General features: G+C 42.9%; 1 protein-coding gene across 1 annotated transcript in view; it reads left to right on the forward strand.

Moving 5' to 3' along the window:
* Positions 1-1,564: 1,564 nt before the first annotated feature.
* HTR2A (5-hydroxytryptamine receptor 2A) overlaps positions 1,565-15,728 on the forward strand; it is a 58,767-nt gene continuing 44,603 nt past the window's right edge. The window contains exons 1-3 of the mRNA XM_042917781.1: positions 1,565-2,019; positions 2,460-3,197; positions 5,986-6,186. Of these exons, the coding sequence (XP_042773715.1) occupies positions 2,786-3,197; positions 5,986-6,186 (613 nt within the window). The 5' untranslated portion in view covers positions 1,565-2,019; positions 2,460-2,785. The remainder of the gene's footprint in view (positions 2,020-2,459; positions 3,198-5,985; positions 6,187-15,728) is intronic.

Here is a 15,728-nt window from a genome sequence, read left to right on the forward strand (position 1 = left end):
GCATTCCAGACACAGGGAACTGCAAGTACAAATGCTTCAAAAGGATCAAACCTGCAAGTTCACTCGCACTCAGGCTGCCTAGAGAAGAAAACAGGAATCCAGGCCCGGGAAGTGGGAACGGTGGGGGCAGAAGAGACCGGAGTTGTGCCTCACAAGGGAGAGACTGAACGAATGGAAGCACAAGTTGATTGGGAGTGAGGTCAATTTTGTTTTAATAAAGTCAACACTAGTATTAATAGGAGCCACTGACATTAACAACATCCTTTAAGCATGTTGGGTTAATTATTTATATGAATGACCTCCTTTTAGTTTCATTGCCACCTTGAGGGAGGTACTACAATTATCCCGTTTTTACAAGGGAAGATACGGAGTCTCCAGGAGGACAGCTGGATTGTCCAGGGCTCTGCTGTTTGAATCAAGGAGCTGGGATTCAAAACCAAGGAGTCATGACCCAGAGCCCAGGCTCTCCGCTGCCTGCTCTAGGTGCCCAGCATCACCCCCCTCCTTCTCTGAGGAACGCAGAGGGGGAGGAGGGTGGCAGAAAGGGAAAATTCCCACTAAGGAGACGCTCCAGCCCAGCAAGCTTGTAGGGCATGGGCCGGAGGATAGGACATCTGAGTCCACCCAAGTGGCATTGTGGACAAAGTTCTGGCAGTGAGAACAAACGAAGAGTCTTGCTAACAGCCAGCTGTCTGAAGAGATGCTGATTCTGTGACTAAGAGAATGGGTGGAGATAAGCACCAAGAAGTGGGCACGGGGTAGGGAGAAAGGTGCAGAGTCAAGGTCTTCTAGGGCACAGACGAAGGGGGTCAGGCAGCTGAATGTCTAAGTCAAGAGCTGAGAGAAACCATCTGCTAAGAAGGTACAGGTTTGTCCCAAGACATGTTGAAGGGACTCAAGTGATGGAATGTGTCCAGAAACAATGTGAAGACAATGGACAGAAACCGAGAAAACTGTGCTATTCAGCAAAGACTCATGTTTTCTTCTGTAAAAATAAGCAGATAGCGTGTGTATGCATATATACGTTTCTGCGTCTGCCATATAGCTGCTTTCTTTAGAAACTATAGAAGGCGCTTTTTTGTTTGGTTTACAAGGAAGGCAGGAGGCCTTCACAATTCTCTGAGAAACTAACTCTGTCTTCCACATGTGAGATTTTTAATTACTTCTAGGCGGTACAAGTCTGGACAAAGTAAGTTAGTTGAATGGTGTTATGCTTTTAAGAACTAAAAATGCTACAAACAGTTTGAGTATCGCCCAAGAGGTGCTTGGCCACTCTGAGCCCAAGTCACTGACGTCAGTAACTGCGCTTCGGGCATAAGCACTTACGGGCTCTGGACGGAAGCATGGCATGCTTACAGCGCTCCCGGGATATGCCATTTTCTAGCCTTATTTATGTTAGCTCTTCACCCTAAAAACACCACAGAGCAGCTTACCTGCTTTAGCCATCTGTACAGAAGGCGATTTCTCCCGTTTCTAACAACAGAAAACTTCCCAGTGTTAACATGTAGCAAAAAGGAGAAACAAGAGAAAAAGAAAAAAAAAAAAAAGCCTCTTTGGTCCGCCCTCCCTGGCTGTTGCTACCTTGCAGTTTATGACATGCAGATAGAGGGAGGTCTGGTGAAGTGAACAAGGCAGCCGGAGAGCTGGTCCATTCCCGTGGAAACCACGAATCCCTGGGCACAGGCAGCTCTCCCTACTTTCCTGCGGGATTTCTTTTGTGCGACTTTGAGAGGGGCTCATGAATGATCTCTCAACGTGTGCCTGGCTCAGGCAAGCCGCACAGGGAGGGAGTAACCCAGCTGAGTGGGGGCAGAGCCAGCAAACACAGACCGCGCAGCGCTGGAAGTGGTTCTACTCGTGCATGCAGTTTTTGAAGTCAGCAAAACAGAAATCAAATTACTATCCTATTATGCTGGTCGATGCTCAAGAAGGGACTCTATGCTCGCTTAATTACCATGAGAGATGCGGCAAGTCACAGAACAGCAAAGTATGTCTAACGTGGGGACCCTGAAGACAAATGTAAGTTCTCATGCTGCTGTATTTTACTGCCGTGCAATTTCTTTCTGGCTTGAAATCGTGCTTGGCCAAAATGTTACCATTTCCATGAGAATTGCTAGCGTGGAAAGTTGTCTGATCTTTGCTTAAGACTTTTTTTTTTTTCCTTCTTTTATTAACTAAGAATAATGCAAATGGAAATTCCCGACAGCAGCTGGGAAATTCCCGACATTCAGCCTCAGACTTAGAACTATAACCCCAACTAGATTCAATTACTATGGGATTAACACTGGATGTATTTTTAATGGATTTTCTTAATGTAGAATGCCTCCCGCCCCACTGTTTTGGACTGCATGCTATTTTAATACTGCTGTGGCTAAACTAGTGTGATCAACATAACCAACAGAATGAGATAGAGCTCAGGGAGATTCCTGGTAATCACCAAACTTTTCTTTTCTGGCCAGGATCACCTCGTTTCTTCCTGAATCCTCAAAACTCTGCAACCTCTGTTAAAAAGTTCATTCTGCTTTTTTGACCTTGCTTTGAAGGAAAAAAAAAAAATGCAACCAACAAGACTCCCCTAACACTGTGAAGGAAAGAAACAGAAGAAGCCACTGCAGTTCCTCAACAACCATTGTGATCATGAGGGGAAAAAAGGCAACCCCAAGGAGCCCAGCATGTACACCAGCTTCCGTGTGACAGAGCGTGAGGACAGAAAGATGAATGGCGGGCTGAGGCTCTGACTTGTTAGTTTTCCTTTACTTCAGCTGCTACAAATTCCGGCTTAGCAATGGATGTTCTTTTTGAAGAAAATGCTTCCTTGAGCTCCACTACAAACTCCTTAGTGCAATTACATGACGACACAAGGCTCTACAATAATGACTTTAACAACGGAGAAGCTAACACTTCAGATGCATTTAACTGGACAGTGGACTCGGAAAATCGAACCAACCTTTCCTGTGAGGGCTGCCTCTCACCACCCTGCTTCTCCTTACTTCATCTCCAGGAAAAAAACTGGTCTGCTTTGTTGACAGCTGTAGTGATTATTCTAACCATTGCTGGAAACATACTCGTCATCATGGCAGTGTCCCTAGAGAAAAAGCTGCAGAACGCCACCAACTATTTCCTGATGTCACTTGCCATAGCTGATATGCTGCTGGGTTTCCTTGTCATGCCCGTGTCCATGTTAACCATCCTATATGGTGAGTGGCGTTAGTTTCCCAGCTATACCCACCCTGGAAATAGCATGTGCATGTGAGGAGCAGATGAGCTGGGGCTCAAGGGACAAACTCAACACCAGGGTTTATTTATAGTCAAGGGTCTACGGTGTCAAACTCGTTAAATTTAAAGTGAACTTTCACATATTACACGATCTGACAACCTATTATTGGAGAGTTTGGGGCTTTGGGACACGTACATTTCATCTAGTAATTTTAAATGCCCCCAAAGAAGTCATAAAGCAGTAATCTGTCCTTCTGAATCCCCTCGATTTTCACTTCTGTAGATTCCCAAGTATTCCAGCCTCCAGGACAAAACACAGTGGTATCTTTGTCACAGTTTTCAGCACTTCTAATGGAGTGGTAAAACCTTCCCAGTTGCCTTAGAATATGTGCAGAGACAATCTCAGTGGTGCAGCGAGAGTGAGGTTAAAATATGCAGATTCTCCTTTAGAATAAATGAATTACTCCAGTTGTCAGTTGTTCCTACCCAGAGAAGCTAATTTGGAAGTATGCCTCTGAATTATGCCGTCCGCTCTTTAAAAACACAGCCACACCAACTCCTCCCGTCTGGTTTGGAGGGTAGAAAACAAACGGGAAGACATTAATCCTGCTGTCTCCAACAGTTTCAAAGAGTCAGACCTCTTAGCAAGTCAGCAAACACTGGGACGGCTTCAGCGGAAAGCAGAATGTGAGGTTTCCAAGTCAGGAGTAATACAGCCGGATTTCTCTTTAAAATAACATTTAGACTGACATAGGCACACAGTCACTCAGAGCTGGAAATACATTATGGTCAGTGTAAGAGGGGATTTTTCTGGCCAGGTCTTAGGGGCTATATATGTATCACCCCAGCGCCGAGTCTGGAGGAGGAGGGAGATGGGCAACGCAGAGCAGGCGCCGGTTTGCACAGGGTCGATAATGCTTCCTTGCAAGGCCAGCCTCCTTTTGGCCACTCAAATGTCACACCGGGATGATTTCGTTAAATTCGCAGTCATTTCCCAGACAGGCTGCAAAGGTTCTGGCTTCCTCAAACCCCACCCCCTTAGAAGGCGAACTCCGGGAGTTGCGCACGACTCCCAGAGGTTCTGTCAGGGAACCAAAACCACAGCGCGTGGGGGCGGGGGGGGGGGGGGTGACCCCAGTGGCAGGTGGGGGGCAGGCACCCGCCAGCTGGGTTAAGAAGCTAGGACCTGGCCAGGGCCTCCGGCTCGGGATCCAACTGCGCCCCCTGGCGGCGGCCACTCCGCGTGCAGCCTGTTCCAGCAGGAGTTGGACCTCTCCCCGAACCCATCACCGCAGGGTGAGGAAATGCTCCCTTCCTATCCTTGCCTCGGAAACCAGACTAGGCCCGCCCCAACTGCCTCCTCCCTGCAGAGCAAACTCCAGAGGCCAACATCAGTTCCGACCAGACGGAGCGGGGCTTCCCTCCAGGCACTGCAAATGAAGACGCTCCTGTTTTAGGTTTTCGTTGTTGGTTTTTTTCCCCCTCCAAATAATCAGAGTGAAAAGCATTATGTCAGGCTGGTATCCTGCACCCTTTACTTTCCTAAATATAGGTGATGGCATTTTCACAGAGTCTGTTTGCGAATGTAGTTCATTCAGCTTTGTCAGTCTGGAATATCGCAAAGAAAGGCAATCTTGAGGACTTGCCTTTTCACAAGCACACAGATGCAACATCACTGCTTACACAGCTATCAAAACTAATACAGGTTAACCTGTTTGAACCCCTCTCCAACAAAGACAGGGCACTTCAAATATGCCTTATGGACCCTCCTCCCGCAGAGCTCCTCGTATTGGAATCATCAGGGACAGATTTGCAACACTTTGTTGGGGGCCCACCTCCACCCACACCCGTAGGCCCCGGGGACGCTAGAGAAAAGCTCTCCAAGCTGATTGCAAAGTGCAGCGGGGGGCTGACAACCACTGCCGGCAGCAGCTGCTGCCCAAATGTGATCCTTCGACCAGCAGCACCACCTGGTGACTTGTTAGAAATGACTCTTCTGCCCCACTGCAGATTCACATCATCAGGACCTCCAGGTGGGGTCCGGCAGTACCATTTTAAGACCCCATCTAGGAAATTCTGAGGCTCCCTCAAGTTTGAGAGCCACTTCCCTGAAACAATGGTCAGGGCAAGAACACCATGCTTTTCTGCAGGTTTCCCCTACCCACAGGCAGGTCCCAAACTGGAGTTAAACATCCCCAAATATTATGTAATTACTTTGTCTTTCCAAATAAAAATATTGTCCATCTGGACCTTTTAATCATTTATTCATTCACACCAATAGCATTTATTGGGAGACCACCAAATGCAATCACTGTGGAAGACTGAGGGGTTCTAGTGATTCGCAGGTGGGTAGAACCTCCGGGAACCTACAACATGTGTAAGAGGTGAACTGAAGGCAGTGCACTACAAGAGGAGCTTCAATAAAGGGGCTCAAAATACATCGAGGCTGCTAGCTCATTAAAGACAATAAAGGTCGATTCCGTTAGGCAGAGGAGATAGATCAAGAGAAACCCTGAAGACAACCCACATTAAGCACAACACCCTGGCCTAACTGCAGCCACAAGAAATTTCCAAACCTTGTGCTCCTCAGCTAGTATGGGCTTATTGTAAACACAATTTTTTAAGGCTTTTTAATATATTGAAAATCTGTGGTATTGCCCTTTGCCAGCACCGGTGCCTTTCCCCGGAATGGAAACCCTTCCGGCACGGTAGGTGCCACCCACCAAGAGGCCTGAGGTCCCTTACTAACGCTAACCTTCTGCATCACAGGCTATCGGTGGCCTCTACCTAGCAAACTCTGTGCTGTCTGGATCTACCTGGACGTGCTCTTCTCCACGGCCTCCATCATGCACCTCTGTGCCATCTCGCTGGATCGCTACGTTGCCATCCAGAATCCCATCCATCACAGCCGATTCAACTCCAGAACTAAGGCATTCCTGAAAATAATTGCTGTTTGGACCATATCAGTGGGTAAGTTGGGTACAGGATTTCAGGGTCTCATTTGAAAGGACAGGTCACACCTTCCAGAGGGACTGGTCCTGTTTTGTTGCCCTGAAACCTGACACCCTGAATCTCTGGGTGTTTTTTGCTGCTGTTGTTGCGAGAGAAGGTATAATGTAGTCATTATCAGGTTTGCTTTAGGAAGCAAAGTCTATTAACGTCACTGGCTGACAATGTCAAGCTTTCACAGTTAAGACCATACATACCTACGGCGCCAAAATTAGACCTAACTGTGCCAAAGCCACTTCCAGATGCTTTTTCCCCATCTCACACTTTCAAACTCAGTTCTCTACAATTCCCCCGGAGACCTCAGCATTTGTCATCACCAGACTGTGGTCAGTTTAAGACTACAGATCCCCACGCTGAACAACACACAGCTTCTGGAGACTGGGGAAAGGTGCTGGATTCTGTAACTCAGAGGCAGAGGACAGAAGACTTGCAGAGGCAGTACTTGCTCAGGGTCAACACGTTTCTGCCTGCCTCATGCCTCTGTAAACCCTGGTCCTGTTATGTCACCACACCCCCAGAAGATCTCAACCCCCTTATGTTGATCATACACATTCACCGCTCACCAGGATTGATGTTCTGTCACACACCCAACAAACAGGAAAGCCCGGGTAATGGAAGCCAGAGGGACAGCTCCCAGGTAACTAAGTCAGTTGCACCTGTCACCTCAGCAGACTTGGTTTATAACCAGATTCCCCCGGGGTTTGCTTTAAAGCTGCAGAACTTTACAGGCAATAACACTGCACCTGCTTATGGTCACATGGGTACCAGCATCTACTAACATGAGAGACTATGGGATTTGATAGCAGGCTTGAGTCTACCCCATAGCGTGTAATAGAAATCCTAGTTCATAGCTAACACGAGGATGGGTTTTTTTTCAGTTCCTATTGTTTGCCTTGCTGCTACAGATTCCTCTGCAGAATAGGTAACTCCATCTTATGGATGAGGGAACTAGGGTTCAACAAGTGAAAAGACTCCTGCACAGCTAGCCAAAAGGACTCCCACAGCTAGCACATAGGACAGTGCCAAATTATGATGGAAATGCTAACAATCTGCATGATTTTTTAAGTTGTGTAGAGTCTTCTATTTTCCATTTTAAATTTCCTATTGCAGTTTGAACTAGATAGATCTCATTAAGCTTATTTGATCAATTAGGGAGCCAGAGCAATGAAAGGTCTTGTGGGCTTGCCGGATCAGCTCTCCAACTAATGGCGGGACTGGGACTCCCAACCTTCTGGCACCAAGTCCTGCACTTACTGCTGAATGACCACCTTCTTTATAAAACCATATTTGCTTTACCAAAGTTTGTTGTTTCTGCATCTATGCAATCTTAGACTCATTCTCTTTCAAGAGAAAGACTAGTGACTCTCAATCCCAGATGCACCCCTGGGGAGCATTGTGATTTAATTCTTCTATGGGAGGGTGATTCTAAGAGTACAACTAGGGTTGAGGAGGACCGAAACAAATAGCAAGAGGTAATTAGCAAAAGTAGGCAATAATGCAAATGAAGTAAACCATGCTATAGTCAAGTTTTACCCTTGTACACTGTCCCATTGGTGAGACAGACACTAGGAGCACTACCCATCTTTTACCTTCTGCTGTACTAACAGCCCTTGCCCCATCTTAGTCAAGCTCAATAGCCCTAGAAGTAAGGGCTGTTTCTGAGCAAAGACTACCAACCGGGCAGTGTGTAAAGCACCTTACAGGAAATCAAGTGCAGAGAGGTTGCACAGGACGACATCATTCCATTCAGCTATCACTCCAGGAGGAAGGCAGGCTGCAAAGGTGTGGGAGTGCTAGTAGGGGTCATCATCAATGAAGCCATGCTTACAGCATAGCTACTATGTGCTTAGCACTGAATGGACCAAGTTATGTATTTGAAGACCTCCAACAAGGTGGTGGGGGAAGGCAGGTAAGAAGACAAAAATGGAGTTTACCTAGGCTCTAGATCACAGGTCTGAGATGTAAGGCTGAGTAGAGGACAGTTGGGGAAAAAAATTCTTAAGAACCCAAAGGAGCTTAGCCTAACTATTCTGAATTTTCTTGTGTTTCCATTTCTATTTTATATTTAGATACTTAGTTGAGATGGAATTTTGTGTATACAAAATAACGGGTTCTTTGACTAATTTCACTTAGCATCATACCCTCCAGTTCCATCCACGTAGTTGCAAATGGCAAGATTTCATTTCTTTTTGATTGCCAAGAAATACTCCATTGTATATATATACCACATCTTCTTTATCCATTCATCCATCGATGGACATTTGGGCTCTTTCCATACTTTGGCTATTATTGATATTGCTGCTATAAACATGGGGGTGCATGTGTCCTTAGAAACAGCACACCTGTATCCCTTGGATAAATGCCTCGTAGCACAATTACTGGGTCATAGGGTTCTTGTACCAATGAACATAGCCTTTTCAGCATCTATTGATAGATCAATAAACTGAAGGGAAAAAACTGGTATCTTGTTTTCTTCCTAGATTTGAATTTGAACTGCCCTTGCATTCCTGCAATACATTCCTAAATGAAATTGTTTTTGGAGGACCTTGTTAGTGAGTTTTTCTTAGATTATTTTTCTAGCTACAGTAAGTAAATTTGGGGTATTACTCCCCCCTTCCACCATGGTCTTTATTTAAGTAGGAACATTCTTCAAAAGTTATATAGAATTTAATTCTAAATCTCTCTTCCTGCTACCTTTTCAAATGTTATCTTTAATTGCAACCCTAACCTTTCTTCAGTGGTTATTTACATTTTCTACCTTGCCTTGGGTTAGTAATTACAAAGTTAAAATTTTCTTTCATACTGATTATTATTAAATGCAATTCTTGCCTTAACATCAAAGTCAACTGATCTTAGTATAGCTATGCCAGTTCCCTTTTGGTTATCATACTCTGGATCTATCTTATTCCATCTTACTACTGTTACTTTTTTGATTTAATAAAGTATATTGCTTTTAAGCAGCAAATAGTTTTCTTTGTAATCCAATCTTTACCTTTTAATTGGAGTATTTACTCCATTTATATTTCGTGTAACCCATATATGCAGCATTTGGGTTTAAATTTACCCAGTTATTTTTCTTTGTATCTTCACATTTATTCTAAAAATATTTTTTTATTAGTTTTCTTTATTTTTGAGAGGCAGAGACAGACAGAGCATGTGTGGGGGAAAGGCAGAGAGAGAGGGAGACAGAATCGGAAGCAGGCTCCAGGCTCCGAGCTGTCAGCACAGAGCCCGATGCAGGGACCGAACTCACGAACCATGAGATTATGACCTGAGCCAAAGTTGGACGCTCAACCAACTGAGCCACCCAGGCACCCCTATCACATTTATTCTATATTCTGGTTTCTAACCTTGCTTCAGTGGCCTCATCAAGAATTATTCATTCATTATTCCCTTTATAAGCTTGTTATTTCTTTTAAATCCTTTTAGTGATTTAATATTCATTTTTTACCTAAAAGAGTACAACACAAATTACCTTAGTATTTGTTGGATAGTGGAAAACCTTTGGAATAGTTTAACCCACATACCCCTAGATTTCCTATTATTTTTTCCTATTTCCTAATTTTAAGAATCCTTTTAAAACCCCTAGGACTTAAGTGTTCTTCTCCCTACTTCCCATATACTAACCATTTCTGTTGCTGTTCATTACTTTGGTCATTTCCATGATTCTGCTGGCCTTCATATTCCTTACTTCTGAGGAATTTCTTTTAGCCTAAGTATGTAATTTTCTTTCAGTTTATTATTCTCAACACCTTTATTTTGCTGTCTTTTTTTAAGCAGGATTTTTGCCCAGTCAATAATTCCAAGTTTCTAGTTTTCCAGCAACTTAAAAGTGGCATTCTCAAATTCTAGCTTTTAGGATTTTGTTTGATTGTGAGAACTCAGCTGTCTGACTTAGCGGTGTTCCTTAGAAACCACCATATCTCTTGCTACCCTTTGCTGCTTTGGGATTTTTTCTTTGTATCTTAGCAATTTTACTATGATGGGCGTACATGAGATTTAGCTTTGGTTTTGTCCTGCTTGGTCTTTTTATCTATTCTTGTATTTGTTACTCAGTGTCTTTTGTTAATTTAGCAACACTATTGGCCATTGTCTTTTCAAGTACTGCTTCTGCCACATTCTCTCCCCCCAACACATTTCTTGGACTCCAGTTTCATGGATGGTGGAACTTTCATGGTTAGGACTCAACTTTTCTACTTTTCATCTTTAAGCCTTTAGTCTGGGCAGTTTTACTGCATTTTCTTCTGGATTATTAATCCTCTCTCCAGCTACTTCTAATTTGCTGTTCAACCTACGTATTATAGCCTTAATAGTTCAGTGTGTTTTTAGTTTTGATATTTCCAACAAATTCTTTTTGTATGTATTTAGTTCTCTGGAATAATTCTCCATGTTTTTAACAGTTTTCTTAAATACTGAATCACAGGTGTCTATATAGCTGAGTTACCTGGGGATTTCTATTTTCTGGGATCTTTTTTCCCTTTGGCTCTTAGTATGCCTGGTAATTTTTTTAATACTGGACACTGAGAAAAATTGTGAATATTCTCTCTTGATAGGGGTTCTTTAGCTTCAGCAGGCAGTTACAATAATCTCCTTAATCCAATCAGGGATTGAGTTTATTTTAGTCTGACTTCATAAGCACTTATTTTTAGTTTACCCTTATACCTAAGGGTATAGTCCTTCATGACCTCAAGTGAAAGCCTCAAGCGTTTTCCATTTTGCGCAACTCTGATCACCTATCTTCTCAGCACTTTAAGGACTGCTGCTGACTCTTCAACTACTCAGCCTCTCAGTCTATCCCTCTAACTAACTGGTATATGACTACTTGGCAGAAGTGGATCACGTTAATACATTCTTTGTGCTCCCTTCACTCCTGAATCTTAATTCCTGAAATCCTGGCTGCCTTGGTAGCCCTAACTCCAATTTTTGATCTCCCTAACTCCTGAGACAAGGCTTTGGGCCTTGAGTTCTGCTTTATTTCAAACTATTACCATACCTTTTCCTCATTTGAAATTGTCCAGTGCATCTTTTCTCCTCTCATTTTTGTCGTTGTTCCTTTTATATTTTCACAACTTGTGTTTAACACACCATCTGCCTACCTCTGCCTTTTGAGGAAGAAATTCAGCCTATGTTACTGTCACAATTGACAATTTTATTCTTCTATTTCACATGCTTTCCTTTGTAGTAGCTCATTTTCCCTATTTCTCAGGTTTACTCAATTGTACAAGGCCTTCATTTCCTTCACCCATCCCAGCAGTTTGGATTAGCTGGTTTTTCCATTCCTTTCATTATCCCAAATCATTTCACTGATATTTCTATTAATATATCATAAATAATCCTTCTAAGGTTGTTTCATTTCCTCGTTCACCCTGAGGCCAAAAATCACAGACTTTTCCATAACTTTAAAAGAACTTAGTAGTGAAATAGCTTTTTAAGTCAAAAAATGCACAAACTGTCAATATCCAGACATACCTGACTACCTGAGAAAAAATTTTATGGCTAAAAAATCAATATGAACAGTCAAAAGAAAAATTTGTGTATATGAAGAGACCAAGGGTTGACATTTCCAACCTACAGTAAGTACCTACATTTTGAAAAACAAAAAGACAACCCATAAAAAAAAAACTAGGAAAAATATAAACAGGAACAGGAACAAAATGGACGATAAATGCTGGGGAAAAAAGGACAATAAATCGACTGGAAAATGCTTAGCTTCTATAACAGTCACGGAACTGTAACTTAAAACAATGCATTACCATTGTTCACCTGTCTCAAAGTTAAAATGAGTAGGGCACCACACTAGGTGTCTCCACGTGTACTCACATTTGTGTGAATATGAATCGCTCTTGGACAGTCTAGCCAAAGTTATTAGAATTTTACCTACTTCAGATCATCTGTTCTACAGAAAAACCAAAGTAGATGTAAGAATCTATGCCTATAATATTAAGAGGTGCAACAGTCTTGGGAAGTAGCAGAAAAGAAGGTTGGATTATGGTTTGTTGTATTGTTTTTATCCTAATTACAGAACATTTTGTAGCTCTTAAGAATACAGAGGTGGGGTTATTGGATATTCAACTGGAAAACTGGCCATGGTTCTAAGTGAAAAAAGATTTCAGCATGGTGTGGACGATATGAGCCCCTGCTGGTAAAGTAGGAATTTATGGAGATCTATTAGCAAGGAGAATCTGAGGACTTCACATTTGCCAACAAGGTGAAATTAGGGAGAAAAAATGGCAGGATTATTGTATTTTCCCTTGTATTTTTCTGTATAGTTTTGTCCCAAATATTGTTCTGATGATCAAGAATGAAACATTTCCACCTGTGGCATGGGAGAGGCTTCATGGAGACGGTGGCGGACCTTCCAAGTTGGCTTGAATCTAGCATACGGCAAGCCTTGGGGACCACAGCCTAGATAGCTTGTTTTCTCCTGCACTTGGCGTTTCTGAGATTTGCTGCTGCCTCCCCTGCTTACTGCTACCAGCTTGGTCATTTTGCCGTTGCCAAGGCTTTCATCCAATTCTGAGGCAAATGAACGTAATTACAAATCAATTGCACTTTCTATTTGTGAGCTTCTTTGAGTCAAGAATTGATGACAGAAAAGATTGAGGCATTAGATTAAGAATGATCCCAGGGTTCTTTGGATTTCATCATCCCTTCATAAACCCAATTCCCATGATCAGAGGCAACCATGACTTCGCTACAATGTATAAAATAAGCAAACCCTTTCCCCTCAATGATTGCCTTGCTAATGTCATGTAACAAGAGAAAATACTTTATTCCCCAACTGTCTTTAACAAGTCTAAGTTAGATGGAAAAAGTGAAATAGACTCTTTTTCACAGTCATTCACGTGACAGGCAAAGACACCTATGTAAATTTTTTCTTGCATTTCAGAAATCTATTTGCAGCTCATGGAATCATTTTTTAGTATCATGGGTCCAAAAAGAAAGATTTTTTGCCTCCCTCCTCAAGGCTATGCCTGAATATGTATTCTCTACATTACTACTTTTATAGTAGGAGAAAGGCCAGCTGTGTCACATGTATTCAGAACCTGTGTTTTCACAAACTGACAGCAGGCAGAAATCCTCAAATTAAATGCCTCGGCCACTAGGTACAACCTCTTGCCTTCCAGCAAGTCAAAAATTTACCTTCTTAGTGCAGATTGATAAAGAAACTGAGGGACAGTGGAAGTATCTCGGTGTAGCCTTAATATTTTGTATAGGACTTTGAGTATCTTTAGACAATTTTCTATCTTGTTCGGTATGGTCGGTCGGTCACAGATCTGGGTTATAAGGTAAAAGCCTGGAGTATCGCTATCTGTCACTCCTAATCTCTGTGACAGAGCAAGTTTACTAACCTCTCTGTAGGTTCCCCAAGCACGATGACAGTAATAGTACCTATGTCCTGACATTTAGGGACTGAGTCAATATAGTGTTTGTGTTTTAAGTGTTACAACATGTAAACCTTTCTGTAAGGTTCTTGGGTTTTTTTCCTAACAAGTTATCGGGATTAGCATTTTGTTTCTTTTCAGGATTGATCTATGTATTCCCAGTACGTTACTACTGGTCACTTGACATTGGTGGTTTTTACCACAGGGATTTTTGGTTTTGGGTATGTTCTTTTCTTCTTTAGGTCTTCTGAATTTTGAGTTACTAAAATTGCCTAAGTTATTAACAATATAAAAATCAATAAAAGTAATGGAAGATTAAGTCTTTGAGCCATTTAGAGAATTTAACCTGCAATTTTATTCTTTCTACATTGCTACTTATGCCTTTTTTCCCCTTATTTGACATGCCACTTTATCATAATCTGAGTTCCCATATATGTATTTGGGTTTATTTCTGGACTTGTTTTGTTCATCTGTTTGTTCTTTTACCCAAGGTGTATTTTGGATTAAGAATACATAATAGCATTTATTATCTTATATCAACTCCCTCATCCTTTCAGACTTTCCATGACCATTTTCACTTGCTTTGAGTTTTAGAAATCACATCTAGCTCCAGGGGGAAAAAAAATACTTTTACTGAAATTGCATTTAGCTTAATCAACTTTCTAGAACTTTTGGGTGGTATACTTGTGTATCTTTTGGGTCTTTTCTACTTTTCTGTGTTTTTGTAAGCAGACTCCAATTCAATATGGAATGAACTGAACATATATAAACAAATATAACTATCTAAAATTCTAGCATTTGGCATTTTAAAAAGCCATATGCACATAGGTCCAAGAGAAACAGTAGTGAACTATGCTTCATTTTTCTATGAGATCCTATCTTCTGGGGGAAAAAAAAAAGTTGCAAAATACAAACTGAATTAACTGAATCAAATGAGCTCAACACCAGTGTTCTGCTGGCCTTTATGCTGGGGCCAATTCCCAGCTCCACTGCCTGAAACCAAGTATCTAAGGAGTCTGCCTGGGATTCTTTCCTCTGGAATCTGACGGGTTTATGCCCAGCTCCCTTACTGCCAGGAGTCAGCCCAGGAAGTGGGGTCCAGAGACTCAAGCAACCAGGACAGGAAGCCAATGGGTCACCTGTTCTGTCTCCCACTGCTGGGAGATCACAATGTAGGCTAGCACCCACCAGGACACAAAGGCAAACCTGACGAATTAATCTACATCTTCCTTCCCGTTGGTTTCTGCAGTCATTTCATCTCCTGGGTGAAGTGAAACTGCACCCCCCCCCAAACTTTTTTTTTTTTTTTTTTTTTTTGCCTCTGCCATCCTGCATTGTCTTAATCCAGGAGCTCTGGGCACCACCTCAGCCTGCAGGTGAGTGGGCCAGTGTCCATGAACAGGGATGCTCACCGCCACACACAGATGGCTGTCCTTCCCAAGAGGAGCACAGTGCCAGACAAGCTGCCAAGTGGCCAGCCCCCGCAGGGCCTCTACCCACTCAACCCACCTTCTCTTATCCCTTGAGTTCCACAGTCCTTTCCCTTTCTGCCCACAGGTGCAGAATTTAGGGACCTCTTCCCTGCTGACCAGCGCTTCTCATACTCAGGAACACCACAGAAAGGCTAGGCTTTTGGAGGACATGTCCTTGATTGTCCTCCAGGATGCTCGCCCATGGATAGGAAGCCATTTAATGGTCCACGCAGCTCAAAACCTGCCAGACTGACAGCTGACTTCTTTCTGCATGGCAGACTCAGCCATAGCTATGGGACAATATGCTCAATAAAATGGCACTTAGCATATACTCTCCAGGGTTACTGGAAACTGGTGAGAACATTAACAACTGATTTTGGTGGTAAAGAAGAAGGGCTTATACTTTGTCTGTCTGCTGCTGTGGCCTGCTTATGGACTTTGTTGCTCTTTTTAGCACTCCCTCAAGGAAAATGAGGAAGGAAAGGAGGGACAGGACTCAGACTTTTGTTGTCTCTGACCATTTTTTAAGTTTTACTTAGCGTGTGCACGTGGTGCGGGTGGCCTAGAGCAGGGGGGAAGATCCCAAGCATGGAGGCCGACACGGGACTTGATCCCGTAAACTGTGACATCATGACCTGAGCTGAAA

The sequence above is a fragment of the Panthera leo genome, chromosome A1 (genome assembly GCF_018350215.1).
Source record: "Panthera leo isolate Ple1 chromosome A1, P.leo_Ple1_pat1.1, whole genome shotgun sequence".
Lineage (NCBI taxonomy): Eukaryota > Metazoa > Chordata > Mammalia > Carnivora > Felidae > Panthera > Panthera leo.